The sequence below is a fragment of the Salvia splendens genome, chromosome 22 (genome assembly GCF_004379255.2).
Source record: "Salvia splendens isolate huo1 chromosome 22, SspV2, whole genome shotgun sequence".
NCBI classification, from domain to species: Eukaryota; Viridiplantae; Streptophyta; class Magnoliopsida; order Lamiales; family Lamiaceae; genus Salvia; species Salvia splendens.
In genome coordinates, this window is record NC_056053.1 from 25,251,408 (window position 1) to 25,272,712 (window position 21,305).

At 38.2% G+C, this 21,305-nt stretch overlaps 2 protein-coding genes across 4 annotated transcripts; one reads left to right on the plus strand and one right to left on the minus strand.

Moving 5' to 3' along the window:
• Positions 1-6,092: 6,092 nt before the first annotated feature.
• LOC121786978 (E3 ubiquitin-protein ligase COP1-like) lies at positions 6,093-6,830 on the minus strand. The gene has a single exon (XM_042185567.1). The coding sequence runs from the start codon at positions 6,828-6,830 to the stop codon at positions 6,093-6,095; it is 738 nt and encodes a 245-aa protein (XP_042041501.1).
• Positions 6,831-7,624: 794 nt separating this feature from the next.
• Positions 7,625-20,340, plus strand: LOC121786157 (chromatin modification-related protein EAF1 B-like). 3 transcript variants are annotated; one of them, XM_042184711.1, is made up of 23 exons: positions 7,625-7,909; positions 9,084-9,298; positions 9,400-9,454; positions 9,534-9,634; positions 9,726-11,175; positions 11,284-11,403; positions 11,562-11,717; positions 12,379-12,567; positions 12,677-12,757; positions 13,302-13,362; positions 13,449-13,972; positions 14,061-14,114; positions 14,570-14,630; positions 14,726-14,916; positions 15,007-15,060; positions 15,288-15,368; positions 15,476-15,613; positions 15,700-15,816; positions 16,246-16,349; positions 16,514-16,717; positions 16,795-17,128; positions 17,996-19,545; positions 19,852-20,340. In XM_042184711.1, the coding sequence occupies exons 2-22, from the start codon at positions 9,156-9,158 to the stop codon at positions 19,466-19,468; spliced, it is 5,691 nt and encodes a 1,896-aa protein (XP_042040645.1). In that variant the 5' UTR covers positions 7,625-7,909; positions 9,084-9,155; the 3' UTR covers positions 19,469-19,545; positions 19,852-20,340. The 3 variants fall into 3 exon arrangements, with proteins under 3 accessions (XP_042040645.1, XP_042040644.1, XP_042040646.1); XM_042184710.1 differs by having other exon boundaries at positions 9,097-9,298; XM_042184712.1 differs by having other exon boundaries at positions 9,097-9,298; positions 16,258-16,349.
• The last annotated feature ends 965 nt before the right edge of the window (positions 20,341-21,305 follow it).

The window sequence follows — 21,305 nt, forward strand, 5'->3', positions numbered from 1 at the left end:
CATTTGATAACATTTTTTAATATTATGAATAATTTAGTACTCCGTATTTAGTTATTGTTTTTTTAGCTAAAAATGAGTTGACATTCAGTTAGATTTGCTGAAATCAATGGTTTATTTCCGTACAATGCATGGAAGTTTCTAGAACTTGTGCTGTTATAAGCTCAGCTTCTCTCTATCATCAAAACATCATCAGTCGTTTTCATTGACGAATACTCATCACTGTCTCGTCGGCTCGTTGCTTTCAGCTGTCACTGAAGATGGAAATGACAGACGATTTCGATATTCCGGCGGCTGAGGCGGAGTTGGATCTGCCGGAGGACAGCTACATGAAGGTCGGAGAGGAGAAGGAGATCGGATCACAAGGTCTGAAGAAGAAGCTCGTCAAGGAAGGCGAGGATTGGGACACTCCCGACAATGGCGACGAAGTGCAAGGTGCCAATTTTTTCATCAAATTTAGGTCATTTTGTGTATGAGATTGTGAATTCTGAAATTCTGGCGACCTTCTGTTTTGCTGTTGTGATTATTGATTTAGTAGTTTTAACGATTTATTTGGTGGAAATAAATTTTAATTTCAGTTCATTACACTTTGGGTTACAATTCGGTGTAGTAGATAGGTTCGCGTTCATATATATACTAATAATTGCCAGTAATAAATATACCTAAATTGGTTCCTGATTTCTCTAAAAAAGTAACCATTATATTAAAGTTTATATTCGTGAATGAGACATACAGAAAAGGCATAAATGTAAACATCAGTATCTTCTTTCTGTGATCGGAAATTGATTCTGAACAAGTAGTGGAATTAAAAAACACCACGTGTTTAGTTTGTTTATAGGAAGTAAATATCATAACGATCTGAAAATAACAATATTTATATAAATTATAGCATAGGCTTTTATCAAATATGAGAATCATCTTTTATGAATGAAGTTGTCATGAACAAAAGTTACAAATTATTACTTATAGCTAAAAAAGAAAATTATTCGACAACCAAAAATAAAAAAGTTGATAACTTTTTATGGTGGATTGGTGGGAGTAGCAAATCTTATTCTATAAAAGTGGCAAAATATCACAAAATACAAATATTTTATATTACCTGGGCGTTCATTATAATACAAAATGGTAAAAAACATAAAAAGGTAAAGGTCAAGGTCAATGGGGCTTGGTCGGTTTCCATTACATAGGGTAGTAATAAAATAGGTCATCGAATCGACAACCAGAAGTCGGGCCAGCCTCCAAGTTGCTGTCCCGAGGGTGTATACATGATGATACTGAGCACCCGAATTGACACAGACGACTTTATATTGCCCAATTTTGGTCACACCGAATCGAAAATGCAACCAACGACCCATTTGGGATAGCTCAGAGATGGATATATTAGAGGATTGCATATGTAATTAGGAGACTCTATTTCTGAGGATAGAAGAAGCAAAGCATTAGTTTGGCGAACCCAATCTGATGTCCATACTGGGAGAGGGAATCGAATATCTGTAAGGGTATGGAAATGAAGAGCATGCACCGAATTGAGTCCTTCAGCTCCCACTCCGGCTCCGTTCGGACTATGGTGAATGGGGTTTTGATTTTGGATTTGACGTCCGACTCTACGAGATCGATCGAGCCATGCTTTGCAGACGCATTTGCTGATTAAAATGCTTCGGAAGGGGGGGAGCCTTGAGTTGAGAGGATGATGGCGCTGATTTCAGATGGTAGATTTGTGAAGAAATCTTGCCTCCCCATTAATATTAATATTAATATTAATTCAAATGGATCTATGATCAAATCCTTCTCCACGTGGATCCACTTATATGGGTGGGAAGATATGGAAAAGATTAATGTGATTCCATTACTTATTTTAATTTTGTTATCTTATTAAAGTAAGTTAGGATTTTATTTGTTTAGAATTAATATTCGAATTTGTTTTAAGTAATGATTTGATTTGTTTAGATTTGGATTGAAACTAGGGGTGTGCATTCGGGTTTCGGTTCAGTTTTTCGCCCTAACCGAACCGAACCCGAAAAACCGAATTTCGCCTAAAACTAAAACCGAAAACCGAAAAAACCAAAAACCGAACTTAAAAACCCGAACTAAACCGAAAAACCAAAATTATATAAAAAACCAAAAAAGCAAAAAACTTTAAACCGAAAACCGAATTAAAAAACCGAAAATCTGGAGAGAAAGAAAAAAGTACAGAAACTTAGAAATTTTCAACCTACAAAAACATAACATGATAAAAATGATAATATCCCTAAACCATCAAAGGCATCAACCAACAAATACAAATATGTAATCAACATTCCACAATAAAAAACATCAACCAAAATGTCTTCAATAGTTTCAACACATTACATCAAAATAAATCCAAAATGAAGTTCCATGGCAAGTCTTCAATATTGTCCAAGTGCAAGAAAGTTTCAACAAATAATGGAGATTGATTAATTTGTTGAATCTTGAGTAGACATCAATGCAATACCTACACAAAAAAGAGTTATATAAGTACTATAAATGAAATAATCAATACAAAAAACTTAAATGTATAAAACTACCTTCTTCTATCTTTCTGGAGGGGCGACCGGCGACGGAGGACGATGGAGTTGGTGGAGGGATTTAGGGTTAGAGGGAGAGGAGAGCCGAGAGCGGCGGATCTGATTCAGAATTCAGAAACGTGAGTTTCCAATTAGGGCTTTTACTTTTAGTTATAATTAAATAATAGTAACATATATATAATAAAATAAATAATTAAATAAATTCGGTTATTCGGCTGTTCGGTTTTTTTCTTCGCCCGAACCGAACCGAAAAACCGAAATTTTTGTATTTTTAAAACCGAAAAACCGAAATAACCGAATCGAATTTCAAAATTTCGGTTTGGTTCGGTTCGGATATTCGGTTTTCGGTTTTTTTTGCTCACCCCTAATTGAAACAGAATCCTTCATATAATCATCTACATATATGAATGGCCGATTTTTTCTCCACAACATCAACATACCGTGCTGTGTTTAAAACTCAAGCTTTTATTCGTTGAACGCAACAATTCAATCTAACTTATACATTTTCTTTTATTTTCCCATACTTTTAGCACTTTTTTATTTTAGTAAATACTAAAATACAAGTACAAAATATATTTGCTTAGTTAGAGTTTTTTATATGTTATCTTTAATACTCCCTCCGTCCCTGAAAATTTGTCACATTTCACTTTCGTCCGTTCCCACAAAATTTGTCATATTTCAGTTTTTGTCATTTTTGGTAATGGACCTCACATTCTACTAACTAATTCTAACTCACATTTTATTATAAAACTAATACTTTAAACGTAGGACCTACAACTCACTTTCCATTATATTTCTTAAAATTCGTACCCAATAAAACTATGACAAAATTTGGGGACGGAGGAAGTACTATACTAAAATTGAATACATTTGAAAGGGTTTTCTATTAATGGTGATTTTATTTGATCCCACTATAGTGATGACGAAGGTTAGGGCAGTTGACAAGTGTCCTGTTGGGCAATCAATATTTGGCGGAAATTCAAGGAATAAAATAAATTGTTGTCCAAATCTCTTCATTTCTTGTAGGGCACGAAAATATTAAAAATAAACCTTGTTCCACCCTAGAAATATCCAAACCTAATTCATAATCTTAATCTCAGAGCCTCCAATCCTTCTCCCTCTTTACACTTCTTTCATACCATATTCCACCCTTAAATTCATTCATCTTCCATTGGAGCGGAGTTCTGCAGATCCATGCAAGAGAAGATTGAAGATTCAACCTTGGTTTTTATCAATTTCTTTCATGTCTAGTACTTTATTTGTAGTTTTTACTTGTCTATGAGTTAAACATCAATTGTGGAATTTTTGGTGAAGATATTCGATTGATTTTCCTTGTTAGCTCTCGTAGTTATTTGATTTATCCTTGCGCTTTCTATATTCAATTGATTAGCTACCTCTTGAATACATGTTAGAGTTGATTAGAGTACTCGGGAGATGAAATAGTTGACTTGGAAAATGGATAATTCACACTTTAATTCAATAGAACTCGGGAGAGTTGAGGTTTCACGTGAGGTCATTGGTCTTAACGATCTTTTAGGAGTTAGATGTTAGAGATTTAAAGGGGACTTTGATTTCAACACCTAATCTACGGATTTCTCAACTCATGAGAGGGTTTAATCAAGTTAAGTGATCGACTTAATAACTCTAGAGACCGTAATTCAAGAAAGTCAATTGTGTTTTGGATCCTAATATTCTACATTCCTATGCCTGCTTTGTATCATTGTTTATATGCTTTCTTTTTATTTGTTTATTTATTTTTCAGTCTAGTTTAATAAAATCAAACCAAAAAACATTTGTGTCTTTAAATAGTACTCCATATGAAGCTTAGTATATAGTAGTCAGTTGCAATCTTATTCCATGTGTTCGATATCTCGATACTGACCTTTAGCTATACTAGATCTACCATGTATGCTTGCAAGTATTTTTAGTGCTAATAAATAGTGCATCACCTGCCAACCAAACATGGCCTCCTTTTAATGTAAAGTAAAATACTATAACAACATAATTCCTTACCATGCCCTGTTGTCGTAGTTTTCGATAAATACCATCATATCTTGTGCAGAGATCTGAGTTTCAACAAATTAACAGGACCGATTCCTCAAGAACTTGGTGGTCAAGAAGGAGACATGTGAGTAAGACAAGTTTCAGCATTTCTTTGAGTTGACTGAATCGAAGATGAGTGCGGTGATGATATTTCGTATTATACAGCTGTCCGTAGTTGGTAATTATATGGCTCAACTCTCCTCACATGATGATTCATTGAGTGTTGGGGGTTGTGAAGTCAAATTTGGTTGAATTGCTAACTCTGATATACTTATTTGTTTTCCAGCTACCTGAGTGGGAACTTCCTTAACGGGACAGTGCCACAATTGATGGAAGACGGTTCCCTTTCCATCCAGAACTTAATATTTAATACGTACTCCTATTTCCCACTTATCATAGAAGTGGAATGATAACAAAATTCATATAGATAGCAATGTAGTTGATTGAAAACTTACAATTTGACTGCAGCGATCTATCCTACAACAACTTCACATCTCTAAATCCAGTACCAAGTTGTTTATTGTTCATCCCTATGTGTATGCTGGCTGTGTTCACATTTTCATTACTCACTTACATATCGCCACTCCTTTTCAGAAACTTGTTTCCCAACTGAAATGGAAACACTTACACATTTCTCTTTCATGCATTTTCAATTCAACATCAATATCACCTTCTTTTGGCTCCCTATCGTGACAACTCACTTGTATATAATATAATGGACGATGTTTATTCAACTAGTCATCCTTGGAAACTAAATACACCTCCTTGTTAGTTCATGCTTAGGTTAAGAATGGATTGCAAACGTAAAAGTTCAAGATTTTGCTTATTTAAGAAAAAAAAAAAGAGTCATTTTTGTGTTTTTATATGGGGGTGATGAGAGGATCAAGCCGTTAAGGTAGTTCGTGTAAAACAACTCTAAATGTGTAAATTATTGAGGAATATTCTTATTTGTTTTGGATATTCCTACCAAGCAGATAGCAATTCTGAAAACTTCTACCAAGGTGAAAAATGGGGATTCAGCAGCACAGGCAAGTTCTGGAATACTGAAACACTTGGAAAATATTTTTTTGCATCAAGCGACTTAAACACTTCAGGGCTGGAATCTAGGATTAAATTATCAAATTGTAGTGGAAATTTGTTTGAGAAATATTGTAGTGGAAATATTTGGGGTGATGTGGTACTAGTACTAGTACCACATCGTTTATTTACTCTCACTTTACCATTATTCTCTCCCTTGCTTTACTATTTATCCATTTTATCTGTTTATTATCATTTTTATAAAACGAGGGCAGAAAAGTCAATAGGGGTACTAAAGTGGGACGGAGGAGGGAGTACTATAATATAGAGATCATGAATGTATATTAACAAAGTTTGGTTTGCTTTTTCAATATCATGAGAAACCACACTTGAAATTTAACCATTAATCAAGCAAAAAATACCTCGGAAACAAAGGAGTAATAATTAAATCCAATTATTAAAAAGTATAAACCTAAAAACAAAAAAAGGTTAGAAAACATCAAGAATTTCCAAAACATAATTATTACAGAGAGGGCAATTGCCCCCTTGAACCCACATCTCCCTCGAACACAGCCGGCAAAACGAATGCCCGCACGGATCAAACGCCGCCCCCTTATGCCTCACCATACAAATACTACAGTTAATATTCGCCTCTCCCCCGTCCTGCTCCTCCTCCTCCTCCTCCTCCTCCATCCCGTACTCGTCATCGTTCTCCGCCAGCAGCGACATCAGCGACATCTTCACCTGCCCCTCCGCCTCCCCGCCCCCCTCCTCCTCCGCCGCCTCCTCCTCCTGCAGCCGCCGCAGGGGCGAGGGGTCGCTGTCGAACCTCCCGCTCCTCTCGTTGCGGCCGCTGGAGTTGCGCCTCAGGCTGGAGGAGAGGAAGTCCTGCTGCGGCACGGCCCCGATCTCCGCGCCCTGCAGCATGCCCGGGTCGGACTCCGGGGCCGCGCTCACCCGGCCCGAGGGGTGCCGGAACATGACGCGATTCTGGACCGGCACGTCCGAGGCCGGGACGGACACGCTCGACGTCCACGCGGAGCCGCTGCCGGCGCGGCGGCCTTGGCTGCGGATCTTTTCCTTGAAGTGCCTCCAGCCGCGGAGCTCCTCTTTCGAGTCGCCATCGTCGGGGTCGTCGTGGATGACGTCCGTTAGGGTGCGGGTGGATACGGCGCGGGTGAATTTTCCTGCGCCGCTGCTGCTGCCGCCGTCGCCGTCGGTTTCCATCCGCCGCCGTTAAATCTGACTTACAATGATAATTTTGATGCTTTTTTTTTTGTATGTAAACTGAAATGTAGAAATTTCATGATTTACTTTTTGAAATAAAGGAGGAAAAATAGTGTAATAGATGGTATTTGAGGAAAGATTGAACGAGTCTAGAGGGATTTGTTTTTTGTTTTACTAATTACTACTCTCTCTGCTCCCGTAGACACAAGTTCTAAGAAATATAAAGAATAATTGATTTAAAAAGTTAATAGAATATATTTATTGTACTTTTTATATTGATTTTATAATAGAATGTGAGTTAAATGAGTAATGGAGTGTTAAATCTACTTACTATTTATGGTAAAAATAAAATATGATTCTTATTATGGACCGGACCAAATTGATAAAATTGTAACTCTTATTATGGGACGGATGAAGTATTAATTAATGAAAATGCTAAATATTTTCAGTTATCTCTTTCATGCATGCGATCTACTATTATGTTTTATTATAATTTCAAGTCTTGTTCTGTTGATTTTCTATAAATTACTTTTATCTCATGTCCACAAAAAAATTGTTTTGAAGAGCGTGCATGTGAGTTTTATTTTTTTGAAAATATCTACTAGTATAATTTATTTATATTAAATCAAATTTTTTAGATAACCTTATTATTTTTATATCAATTCAAGCCCAAATCAAACGAGGCCCAATCTGAAAAATTTGTCGGCATGATGGGCCCGAATTCTCGCGCCCAAAATAGTTTTTACAATATTTTAGAGAGAGAAAACCAATAGACATTTTTAGAGAGAGAAAGTTGCGGGGAACCAACGAGCACGAAGGGGGACGAGCCTGCAGCTTCATTCCTAGATCAAAATCTCACGCAGTTACACGCACTGACCTATACATACACGTATTCTGTATGCATACGATCCTCTTCATTGCCATGCTGTACCGGAAATGCCTCTATAGAGTCAGGTGAATATGCAATCATTGCTTTGAGTTGAGGTACCTTGTGCAATCAGAGGCAAAACCCTAGAGGAGCTGAGGGGGGATTTTCCAAGTCACGAGCTGCAATTCCTTCGTGGTCAATCGCAATTCAGGTATTATCCTCGCGTTCCTAGCTCCGGAAACCCTAGAATTTAGAGCTCTGGCAGAGTTTGTCATGACATTGGGATTTTCCTGCAAGCTCATAGCTGAATTAGGGGTTTGAAATTGGGGGGAATTGAAACGGAGTTGATTTCTACGTGCATCTTGACATTCTTGTCGTGCATTTCTTCGAATTTGCTGCATTGTGAGGATGCGATGATGGGCGCATGATTGGATGAGTTTTACATGGTTTTGCATAATGAATGAGCTGAGTTCGACGTGTTGAGTCTGTGGTACTTGTCTGGAACTTTTAGTTGATCAGTTATGACAGTTTGAACTTGAGAGGAAGTGGAGGGAAATGCATGTTTCCTCATATTTCTAGGTGTCTTAGTTTCCATCGTTATTTGGTTTGGCACTTGGACACAAGTAATCTGCTGAATCAAATAGGCGGGTTTGTCAATACGAATCACTACGTCCCTTCAGTAGCAAAGGGATAGTTAAGATGCATTTGCTCTCAGTCAGCCTATTTATGCTGGTTATTTCATATCTGCTATACGTTATAGTTTTTAGTCACTGTTTACCAGCCTTTTTAGCCTTAGGGTGGTGAGAAACATAGCTCGTTTGAATTAGAATGTATGGATTTGTTTTTGCATGTGGCTATGAAATTTTAAATTCGGTAAATATGGAATGTACCTTTGTACTTATTTTCAAGATTTTAGAATATCGTGCCTGTGTGGTATAGTTAAACAAGGTTGCTTGATTTAGAATTTGGATGAATGCAAACTTTATCTTTATTGTCACTTCATCCTTGGCCAATCACAGCAAGATATAGTGCATCTAATTTCGCGTGTGTTTCACACTTGAATGCTATGATTGGTAAAAAAGTGATATACTGATGGCACACTTGCAGTTTGAACTAAATAAATAATTCAGTAATCTTGTAAATGGTTTTATTACCAAAACCAAGGTTCTTAGGCGTCAAGTGATATTACGTTACATTGTTAGTAAACTTAAATCTGACCTGTTGATGCATTAAACTATTGAACTTGGAGACTATCACATCCACCACAATGCACGAGACAAAGCAAAATGAACCTCTCTTTACTAAGACTACATCCTATGTATTTCAAAAACACACTCTAGTATTTTATCATCTATGTAGAACCTTTGATCAATAATAAGCTGCAGTTTTGTTCTTTAGGAGTTTGCATTTGGTCTCGAGTTCATGGAGACAGTAATTTGTAGCTTTTGAACTGGGTGATGCATGGGTGCGACTCACCGTCTGTGCTCTTAGTAAATGCCGAAGTTGAGTCTATGGGAGGAGTTGTCGAAGGTGGAGTTGGTATTGCTCACAAAACTTCTCTCAGACGAGCAGCTATCGAAAGGATCCAAGGAGAGCTCAGGTAATACAGCCGTGATGCATCGCTTTCTCACAATGCTGCACAAAACTCTCAAGGACTCATCATCTATTTCATTGCCGTGAACATTTTTCTTGTGACCACAGGCAAGAGTATAATGTTCGGGATAAGACAAAAAGAGAATTGGAATTTCTTGAAAAAGTATGGAGCTGTATCTCAAAACTCTTTTTCTCAATGCACATAAAACATTTTGCAGTATTTGATCCCTTTTTGTTGGCAGGGTGGAAATCCCTTGGATTTACTTAAGCCTGGAGATGCTGCTTCAATTAGTGTTCAGTCAACTTCGTTGACCAATCAACATCAGGATCACTTTGTTACCGGGTATGTAAGATAACCATATATGACTTAATTGTACCTCTATTATGCAGCTTTTGTGAGTAATATATGCTTATTTGTTTGTTTGGAGCTACAGTGAAGCAAAAGGCAGTTTTGCATTCACTGCGTCACCCCATGGAGACTCTGTGGAGAGTAGTGGTAGACTTGGGGTGGATCTTTGTGAACCCAATAGTGCTGATAATCTTATGCTATTTGATGGTGAACATGACTGTTCTGAGGGTGATAAGATTTCATTACATCCTAGAAGGAATAAAACTGTGCTACCAGAAAAGTTATCTCAGATGGATGGGAGTCATAGGACTCGGGAACATGGTGAATCAGTTGCTTTTAGCGTGCCTAAAAAAGCGTATAAGAGAAGGAATAGGTCCCGTCCAAATCGTGATGGGATTAGATTGAGTTCAGTTGATGTAAATACAACTCATGGCAGTGATGGCTCTTCTCTACCGCCTCACCACGACAAGGAGCTTAAAGGACAAATATCTGATGCCGAAAATCCGTTTATATCTATAAATTGTGATTCAAAGCCTATGTGTGCTAAAGATGGTGTGAAGGATGGAATGGTGGAGACACAACAGGATATAAAGTTAGGTGATGGAAAGGCTGTAGAGTCATCTAAAAACCTGCTCGAACCTGTACTTGTGGAGGCTGCATCAGATGCTATTGCCTGTACTCTGGATGATCAATGTAATCAACAATCACAATGTGATGCTTTAGAGACTCCCACTCAAATGACTTTTGATGGATCTGAGGCCATACAGACAATTGAAGAGATGACTTCTGCAGTTAATGAGTGCCAGAAAATTGAGCCTGCCAATAAAACTGAGAAGGAATCTAGTTACTGTCAAATAAATGGTAGCAGCAGTGAAAAGGATGGGACAAAATTTGATGCTCATAACATGACTGACTTGTGTGGCATGAAGGTTTTGGATTCTTCATTATCTTGTGCACAAACCAACAAAAGTATTGATGGAAACAATGTTGGTGGTATGTGTAAAAAAGTTACAAATGGCGATTCAAATGTGCCTATCAAAGATCAGACTATACCCTCAGAGGGAACGGCATTGGTAGAAAGTGATGAGCTTGTAATTGAAAAGAGACAGGCGGGGGTGGTTGGTGGTTGTGCTCTTGACAACCCAAAAAACTCCTCAGCATGTCTGATGCAGCAAGAGAGTGGCTTCAAGCGGAAACATGAAGAATTGAATGACAATGGATCTGCTATGAAGAATGAGATGAAAAATCAAATTGTTAATGAAGCAATGGAGCCTTCTTCTGAACCAAGGGGGTCAGAATCAGGAATAAAAACTGATCCTCTTTTGGATGGAAATCTTGGATTACGTGACGAAATTTCATGTGCTGTTATAAATCAGCATTCTTTTTATACTTCAACTTCTGATTTCCCTAATGATGGATCATTGACTAAGAATTCTACTATTTCCCTTGAGGCTCAAACTTCTTCCTCTTCAAACTCAAAACTACAGCTAGAAATTGATGAAGATTCAGTCTTGAAAGAAGCACAAATTATCGAGGTTAGATTGTTGTGTTTACACATTACATTTCATTTGTCTATTTGAGTTGTGCTTCAGCATGTTTTTATAACTTTATGTACCAAATATCTGATACAATGAAATGAATAGGCAAAACGAAAGAGGATTGCACAATTATCTGCTTTGACATCTGTGAGAAAAATGCATCCAAAATCTCATTGGGATTATGTGCTCGAAGAGATGACATGGTTGGCAAATGATTTTACTCAGGTCTGATCTTAAAAGTTCTTCCCACCCCATTGTTTTCTCTTCAGATCTTCACTAGCTGTCTATAGTATTTTTATATAAAATTTATTGGGAATAAGCTTTAATGATTTTCTTTGCTGGAGATAATATATGTCACCAATAGAGTGTTTCCTGGTTGTTAGGAGCGTACTTGGAAAATAGCTGCTGCGGCTCAAATAAGTTCTCGAGCTGCTTTTGCTTCTAGGTTGAGAAAACACGAGAGCAATTCTGGTATGGAGGCAAAAAAAGTAGCTCATACCTTGTCAAAACATATCATGGAGTTCTGGCATTCTGTTGAGGTATGTATAAATTCTTTAAGTTGATGTGATGACAACTGTTTGATTCCATTAAGAGGTGTTTGTTTGTTTGTTGGTTAAACCTTTTTCTTTTCTTTTATTTATGAAATCTCAAGCTGATAACCTGTAACTACTATAGTTGGTAGGCACATGCAAAGAGCTCCCAAATGATATAATCCGAATCATCTGATTGAAATGTATGAATCAGCAAATCTAATATGTGCCTGAGTTCTAATTCATCCACTGGAAGTTTAGAGTAAGGTGTAATTTTAAGCTATGAGCTATACCCAGTAAGGTGCCATAATTTTTATTTAATTTTGTTGATAGAAGGTTTTTGTTCTTGCTAAAATTCCAAGGAATGTATATAATTTGTCATGTTATGTATGTCTTTGCTCCGTAGTTGGTCAATTGATGTGTAAAAGGACTTTCTAGGGATGCCTTTTTTAAAACCATAGTTCTATATGGTAACAATAATGTATGATTTCCAGCTCAGCTCTTTGTTCAGGTGAACTAACATGTTTTCGTTGACTTGCTATTAATTGCAAGCAATCTTTTTTATCTGCTAGGCTGGGGTGATTTTGAAAAGGTTGTTAAAGTTAATGATAGTTAATATTTGGTGGATAGAAAACTATGTTTTTGATTATGATTGTTTTTGGTTTGATAGGCAAAGACCTCATTACTTGAGCAGGAAAGAAAAAGAGATGACACTCTTCCCGTTAAGGCTTATGCAGTTAGATTTTTGAAACATCACAATTTCAATGTTATTAATAACCAAGCTGAGGTGTCGGTGACTCCAGATAGAGTATCTGACATGGAGATCCTTGACCTCTCATGGGACGATAAATTAACAGAAGTATGGAATCGTAACAGATTATCTTGATGCACTCTTTCTCATATCTTTCCCTACTGCTTTTCTCAACCCCTCATTTTAAGTTGACTTATATATTTATTCTGACTTTCAGGAAAATCTCTTCTATGCAGTCCCCGCTGGGGCCATGGAAGCCTATAAGCACTCAATAGTATCACAGGTTGCACGGTGTGAGGTAAATGCTTTCTCTGACTCAGCTTTTGCAGTGAGAATCAACTATGGTTCACTGCGTCATGCTTTGCAATTTCTTTTTCTTAAGAAAAGCATAATTATAAATGACTAATTTAACATATGTATGTAAGAAGTAAAGCTGATGATAATGGGTGGTTTTAGATGAGCCAATGCTACTGACATGCTGGCTTTCGAGAACGCATGCTTTGGCTTTGGAATGCCAAAAATATTGGCATAATGAAAGATGTATCCAGCCCCTATTCCCTACAAGAATGTTTTTCCTCAGGATTAGTATCTACTGAATATCTGTTTAAGCACAGTGGAACTTTTTCCTGGATTAAAGGGTTTGGTTGTGGTCCATAATACATAATTATTCATAATAAGATGCCCATACTGACCTATGAATTCATGAAAGTCATCTCTCGTTGGACAAACCCAGGTTTATTTTATGTGCACTCCTAATATTACAATGTGAATTCTTTTGTATTATTTCTTAATCTTTAGGTATTATCTAGTCTCTAAAACTGATCATATGCTTGGTTTCCCAGAACATAGGAAATAGTGCTCAAGAGGAAGTGAAAGAAACATCTGCCTATGATGCCACTGCAGGTAAATCTGATATATGTATTGCTTGATTATCCTTTGCCATTTTTTATTTTTAAATTATTTGTTTTGCATATTCAATTAAACTGCAGACTTTGAATCTCAAGATACTGCATATGATGAGGATGAGGGGGACATAAGCCCATATAACATGCCAATGGCCTTTGACAATAGTAAGTCCTCAAGATTTGGCCAAAAGAAGCGTAAACACTTGATACGTGGTTATGGGGTGAAATCATACGAAGTAAGCTCCGACAAATTGCCAATGCGATATGCTGAAAACAAAATTGTCAGTCAACCAACCACTTTAATGGTGAAGCGACCAGGTGGCAGTCTTAATGTGTCAATTCCAACAAAACGCGTCCGGACTGCTTCCAGGAGATTTATCAGCCCATTTAGTGCAGGAACCTCTGAATGCCTTCAGCTACCTAATAAAACAGATGCTTCGAGTGATGATACCAATTCATTTCAGGATGAGCAGTCGACTCTTCATGGCGGATCATTTGTTCCAAATAGCTTGGAAGTTGAGTCAGGCAGGGACTTCAATAAGCAATTACCATTTTACTCAGCAGAAATCATGACAAAACATAAGAAAAGGAAGAGACCCAAGCATCTGGTAACCATTATTATATGATTTTTAAAATGTTTGCACCAATTGTTTCAAAATCGCCCATGTCTTATATCCCTTTGGTATTATGGCGCAGCATGCTTCGTATGAACCAAGATGGCAGGTTGATACTACCTTCCAAATAGAGCAGGTGAATTTGTAATCTTCTTTTCTTTTTGTTTTGTTATTGTACGCGATATCGTACATTGATAAGAGATGCACTCTAGATACATATAAGCTTTCTGAGGGCTACTTTCGGTCTTCACTTATTCTTCTTAACCCTGCTTAAATTTATACTATAATTTTATTATTGAACTTCAGTTTACGAATAAGTTTTTGTTCATTGGCCTTCTTTTTGTTGAAATGCTTGCTGATTATCTTTCATATAAAACACATTGGAATTAGTATATTGCAGTCTTAACTCGTAACTCTTCAGTGATTTAATTTGTTAGTTCACTCAAAATGAAATGTCCATTTGACTTAATCAAATAATAAAAATAAACCATTCTATTTTGGAGTTTCAGTTTAGGGAATGCTGGCACATGTATTCCTTGTAATTGTGTCAATGTATCAAATTGATGGTTGGTGCTTCTACTCTCTTTGCAGTTTCAGAGGGATAACAATAACATAAAGAAAAGTCAGCAACTTGAGTCTAATGGCAACAGTGGTAAAACTTGTTCTCTTTAAGTCAGTAACAATTTCAATATTGATTTTGTTTGCGTATACTGAATCACTTATGTAATTATATGATCATCTCTAAAGGTTTATTTGGTCAACCCGTGATAAAGAAGCCAAAGATTATGCGTTTATCAGAAGATAACTCTTTTGAGAATATTGCTCCTGGTTCTGCTCCTTCTCCAGCAGCCTCCCAAATGAGTAACATGTCTAATCCAAATAAATTTGTTAAAATGCTTAGTGGTCGGGATCGGGGTAGAAAGCCAAAGATTATGAAGGTACATTTGCCATTCTGATCCCCCCTCCTTTCAGTTTTCTGTTGTTAATGTTGGATTAACTCTAAAGTTAAGCATATTCATTGTTCTCAGATGCCTACTGGTCAGTTGGGTTCAGGAAGTCCATGGACACTCTTCGAGGACCAGGTTGATTTTTATAGTACTCCCTCCGCCCCACCATAAGGAGGCACTTCTTTGTTTTGCACTAGTTTTGGAAAAATGATAGGAGTGTAAAATAGTTAAAGTGGAGAGAATGTAAAGTAAGAAAGAGTACATGCTAAGTACTCACCATGTTTTTAAGACTTAATATGGTTGTTCTTTTAGTACTTGTAAAGATATTATCTTAAGACTGAAGATATGGTCGTCCTTTCCAGGCACTTGTTGTCCTGGCACATGACTTGGGCCCAAACTGGGAGCTTGTTAGCGATGCTATCAACAGTACTCTGCAGTTCAAGGTAAGTTTTGAAATGTAGGTGGATCTTGTGATTGTTGGTTGTGATTTCCATAAAAAGTTTGTACTACTTTCTAAGATACTTAGTATTATGTTTATGTTCATGTAAAGTGCATATATCGCAAAGCTAAGGAATGCAAGGAGCGCCACAATTTTTTGATGGATAAAACATCTGGTGATGGAGCAGATAGTGCTGAAGACTCTGGGTCCTCTCAACCATATCCTTCTACACTGCCTGGCATTCCCAAGGTACAATTCCTTCTTTTTTTACATCCTTGTATTCTTGTACTATTTGGTGGTTTGTTACAATACCATGTTCTTTCTGTTTTATATAGGGAAGCGCCAGGCAGTTGTTTCAGCGTTTGCAGGGGCCAATGGAAGAAGAAACTCTCAAATCTCACTTTGAGAAAATCATCATTATTGGGCGGAAACAACAGTACCATAAAAACCAGGTACTTTAACCAAATGAATCGAATGTAACATCATCTCATGTGACATGGACTCATACCAGCATCTTTCCTTGTATGTGTTTTGACTTTTAGCTACTTTTGATAATTGATACTATAGATATGTGGAGGTTCTGGTATTGGATAAGATGTTAATACTGCTAAAAAAGATAATTGTTGAATAAGAAGTTGGATACTATGTATGAGATTTTGGTATTGAAGCTCCCTATTGGGTTATTAATTACTCCATTATTATATGCCTGTTCTAATGTGCTATCTTGATATGATCATACTTATATATTTTAAGATACTGCTGACTATTATTTCTGTCATTTTGTTTACTAAAGAATTAAGCTTTGTCGTCAAAGTTTTATTTGTATGCTTCAAGTTTGGTCATCATTGTGATTTAATTTCATTTACTTGATTTCTGTTAAGAATAATAATCAGGATCCCAAACAACTCCAGCAACCTCATGGATCTCATGCATTTGCACTGTCCCAAGTCTTCCCGAACAACCTGAATGGAGGCCCCGTTCTAACGTAAGTTTTTTATTTGTTTTGATCATGTGCACTTTGAAGGTATTTTTTTTATTGTTAAAATTCTTGTACCATTTTTTTTGCTCTGTTAAACTGCTGAACCATTTTCTTGTTTTAATTAATATATTTTTCTCTCTCTAAATTCAATGACTCTTGAACCTTTGAAGCCCTCTGGATTTATGTGATGCCACTATTTCTGGCCCGGACATACTTCCCATTGATTATCAAGGGTCACATCCTAGTGGATTAGCCGTTGCAAATCAGGGTCCTGCGACTTCGATGCATCCTGCATCTGGTGCTGTTTCTGCACTGCAAGGATCGCCAAATATGATGCCTGGCAACAACTTTTCATCCTCACCAGGCTCTATGAGGTAATGTGTTGAGGGGCTTAAATTTTTTGGTTTTTGCTGTTAATTCTGATTGTGTAATCCGTTATTCTGTCATGTAGGGATGGTAGATATGTTGTTCCTAGACCTGCATCACCCGACGAACAGCATAGAGTGCAGCAGTATAACCATATGATGACTAATAGGAATGTGGCACAGCCTAATCTCACTCCTTCTGGAGCTCTTCCAGCAGCTGATCGTGGTTCCCGTTTACTTCCTGGTGTTAGTGGCATGGGTATAGGCAGCGGTGTTACTAGAAGCATGCCAATGACAAGGCCTGGGTTCCAAGGCATTGCTTCATCATCTATGGTTAACTCTGGGAGTATGCACTCTGGAGTAGGTTCTGGTCAAGGAAGTTCCATGTTGAGACCTCGTGAACCTCTGCACACGATGCGGGTATGCAGTTATATTCCTTTCTAATCTTCTGGGAACATATTTCTACAGTTATTTTGCGAATAAAATACCATCATTGATGAACCTAGTCAAGCAAGCAGACTCCTATCTCATTCTAGCTTTTCTCTGCACATGCCCACTTATAAACGGGCATTCTCTTGCTGCATGAGTTTCTCGTGCTGCTTGCCTACAGATGGAAATATATATATATATTGCCAGGTTAGGGGAGGCACTTAGGAATTAGGATCCTTTTTTCCACGTTGGTAGAGTACGGTAAACTATTCTGCATTTGAAATATGAGGAACTGAGACAACTTTAGTAGGTAAGGCACTTATTTTGGGGATTCAGTAACCTAGAGGGGTTAGTTTGTATTGTGACTCATAGGCAGGGTTGCTGATGGGGATGGGTGTTAACAAATTAACGATTTTCCTGTGGTCGTCCAGAGAATAAGACATGGATGGCTGTGTTTAAGCTTTATAAATTTTCTAACTAAGTTTTACTAACAGTGAATGAGTCAGTTTCATCAAAGTACGTCAAATTTTGATGATGGTTATGAAGCTTAAATGCTGGCTAGAGGTTCATGATGCCGATATTCATTTCAGCTAGCTATTTGCTTCTTGGCCCGTTATTAGGAAATAATATTTTCCTTTTTTGGGTTTTAATAAGCGAATTTTGTGCGAGTAAAGTATCTTCTTGAATCTCGATTCACAATTGCACACTCCAAATTAAAATTGAATTTCCATGGTGTCATGTCTGATTTTGAATCACTTTTTTCCCCTTGTGAGTGGAGCTCTACTTCTTTGTGATTCCTATATTTCATAGTTGCATATGTCTGTACTTCCAGTAACAGATAATTATGTGCTTTTGTAGCCTGGCCTGAGTCGGGATTCGCAGAGGCAAATGACGGCGCCTGAGCTTCATATGCAGGCCTCACCAGGAAACAGCCAAGTGCCTCACTTTGGTGGATTGAGTTCGGCCTTACCTAATCAGACCGTGTCTCCACCAGTATCCTCGTACCCGCTCCATCATCAGCCGTCCCATCCAGTATCACCTCAGCCTCAAGTCCTTAGTCCTCGTCACCCACATTTCCAAGGACCGACTAATCATACCCCAAATCCCCAACAGCAAGCCTATGCTATTCACTTGGCCAAAGAGAGAAAACATCGTCTTCTGCAACAGCAGCAGCACCCAGTACAGCCACAGTTTGCTGCATCTAGTTCTTTGATGCCACATGTTCAGTCACAGTCTCAACTCCCAATATCACCTACAGTACAAAATAGTTCACAAGTTCAATTCCAATCAGCTACACCGCCGGTATCACTTTCTCCGTTGACATCAGTTTCTTCAATTCCCCAGCATCAGCAGAAGCATCAATTACCAGGTCAAGGAGGTACACGGAATGCACAAGCTGGTAGGAGTGGGCTTGCTAATCAGACTGGCAAGCATAGACAAAAACAGCAACAGCAGCTTTCACAATCTAGAAGGCAACATCCTCAGCAGCGGCAGCATTCACAAGCTCAACAGCCTGCTAAGGATGTAAAAGGAGTGGGGAGAGGTGGCCTGACGATGCATCAGACCCTTCCAGTTGATCCTTTGTTAGGAAATGGGGTTTCAACAAGTCCCAGGAATCAAAGTTCCGATCAAGGAGATACATCCACTCATTTAATGTCAAGTCAGGGCCCATTTTCCAATTCTCCGCCAAATACTGTGCAGCCAACAGGGCAATATGGGTCCCCACGGCCACCTAACCAGTCCGTTACTCACCAAAAGAATCATCCATCGGCCATGTCTAATTCAAACCACCAACAGACATTATCCCACCAGAAGTTAGTGAATCAAAACAAATTGGCTCTTCAAAGACTGCAGCCAAATCGCCAGATAGAGTCTGATCTAGCAAAACCACAAGCTGTAGATTCTGACGCCGACCAGCACCGAACAAGCAACTCTGGTGAGATGGTTGCCACAACAACATTACCTCGGACCGCTAGTAATGCAACTAATGCGGCAAAGGCTGTCTCTTCGGCCAATACTCACCAATGGCATGCTTCAGAACAACCATTGGATGGGCATACAACCAATATAAGTCGCACAGTGTCAATGCCAGCTACTGCTGGTGAGTCTGCTACGCAGGTGGGACAAGAGCTTGGCCAGAGGCCGTTGGCCAGCTTGCCTTCTAGTAAACATGATGTTAGTGCACACTTCCAGCAGCATCAGCAGTCGTCACAACTTCCACATCCTCATTCACCAGCGTCCCAGCAGCCTCTATATTCTCAGCAGGGGCAGCTGCTTCAAGCAAGCAAAGGCAATTTATATGGTCGGCCCAGTGACCATAGTGTGGAATGAAGACAAGCCAACAGATTGTGTAGTGATGATACTGCTACTCATGTCTGGTCAGCACGCTCTTACACACCATTGTACAGGTCAGTCATAGCTTATTATGTTTAGGAATTTACCAATTTACAGATATTAGTGGATTACAAGTTACTTGTTAAGTAGGTTATTTTCAATGCTTTAATAATCCATAATCTGAGAATTGCCTACTAAATATGAGATCTCCCATGTCTTTCCTGGCCTATAAAAGTGGGAATTTTTTTATTAAATGTTACTTGGTTGGGGACTCATCTCTATTCTACTCACTTCCTCTTCGTTGTTGTATTATTCTGAATTACTTTATCTTTAGTTGGCACATTTATACTTATGCTAATTCGGGCCTCCAATTTCTTCAGTGAAGCTCGCCTTGTGGCACGAAGAAAATCTGACACGTTAATGAAATCTAAGAGCTCTACAAACAGAGAGACCCCGGGCTGCTCAAATTTTTGGCAACATGTATATTAGAAGTGCCCCTAGGGCTTCGGGAAGATAGAGACAGATAGTAGAGGTAGGTGTAGAGAGTCTTGTCTCTTGTTTCGTTACCTTTTTTCTTATGCCCCTTTATGTTATTGTGGTGATGTCGGGTAGGGGGGCGTTTGTTTTAAGCTGCATAGATCAGTGATGCATTGTTGCCTGTAGGGCCGTTATCGTTATTATGGCCGAAGGAAGGCTATGGGAGTATTTTTGTGAATATGAATTAGTGTTGTCGTGCATAAAACACACTACAGTGTAGGCAACATTCCTTGAAATAGTGGTTCCATGCATCCGTTGTATATTGTTGTATTTTGTTCAAGATTTGAACAATGAGGTAATCAAAAGATGTGCCCATGCTATTTTCTTACTCATTTGTTGATTGCAATTTGCACATTGCCTCTCTCTCTCTCAATCCATATAGTCCCATTATTAAATTTTCTTTTTAATAAAATTCTTATGAATAGTTAAACGCAACACTCAATTATTGACTGGAAACTGAAATAAAATGTTAAAAATAATAATCCCAATGAAACGCAATTGGGATGGAGACACACAAGTGCTTCCGAATGAAACATAATTTAATTAGAGCATCCACAATAGCGCCTAGCGCACCGCCTAGCCGAGCGCCGATGCTAGGCGATCTATTGCAGCCGCCTAGCAGATTTCGCGAAAAAAAACCGCCTAGCGCTCGGCGGTTCCGCGGCGCTAGGCGATCCGCTAGGCGCTATTGCAGCGTCCGGATCGCCTAGCGCACCGCCTAGCGCGAATTTTTAATTTTTTTTTTGTTTCTGAAACACTATATATACGCGACTTGCCTGTCATTTTCATTCGCACCACTTGTATTAACGAGTACCCTCTCTATCTAAATTTCTGTACAAGATCAACAACGGTAAATGGATCTCAACAACGAGCCTACTTCAGGGAGTAGCGGATCTCAAACTAGGAGTGAATTATTGTATTTTTTAAAAAATTATTGTAATTTTTTTTTAATTATTGTACTTTTTAAAAATTATTGTACTTTTTAAAATTTTAATAGTATTATTAATGTTTCCAGTATATGTCTCGTAAATTAAATTTCGTATATTGTGTGATTGTTAATTATTTCATTTTGTATATATTTGTTAATGGTGATGTGGATATTATGTGGCTAGGCTATGGCTGGGCTATTGCTGGGCTATTTGCTTGTTTTGATGATGTGGCAGGAGGATTTTTAGTGCTGATGATGTGGCAGTGGCTAGGCTATGGCTGGGCTATTGCTGGGCTATTCCTATTGTGGATGGCCTTAGTAAGACGATTTCACTTCCATACAATTAGTCTGGGGTTCAAATCACATGAC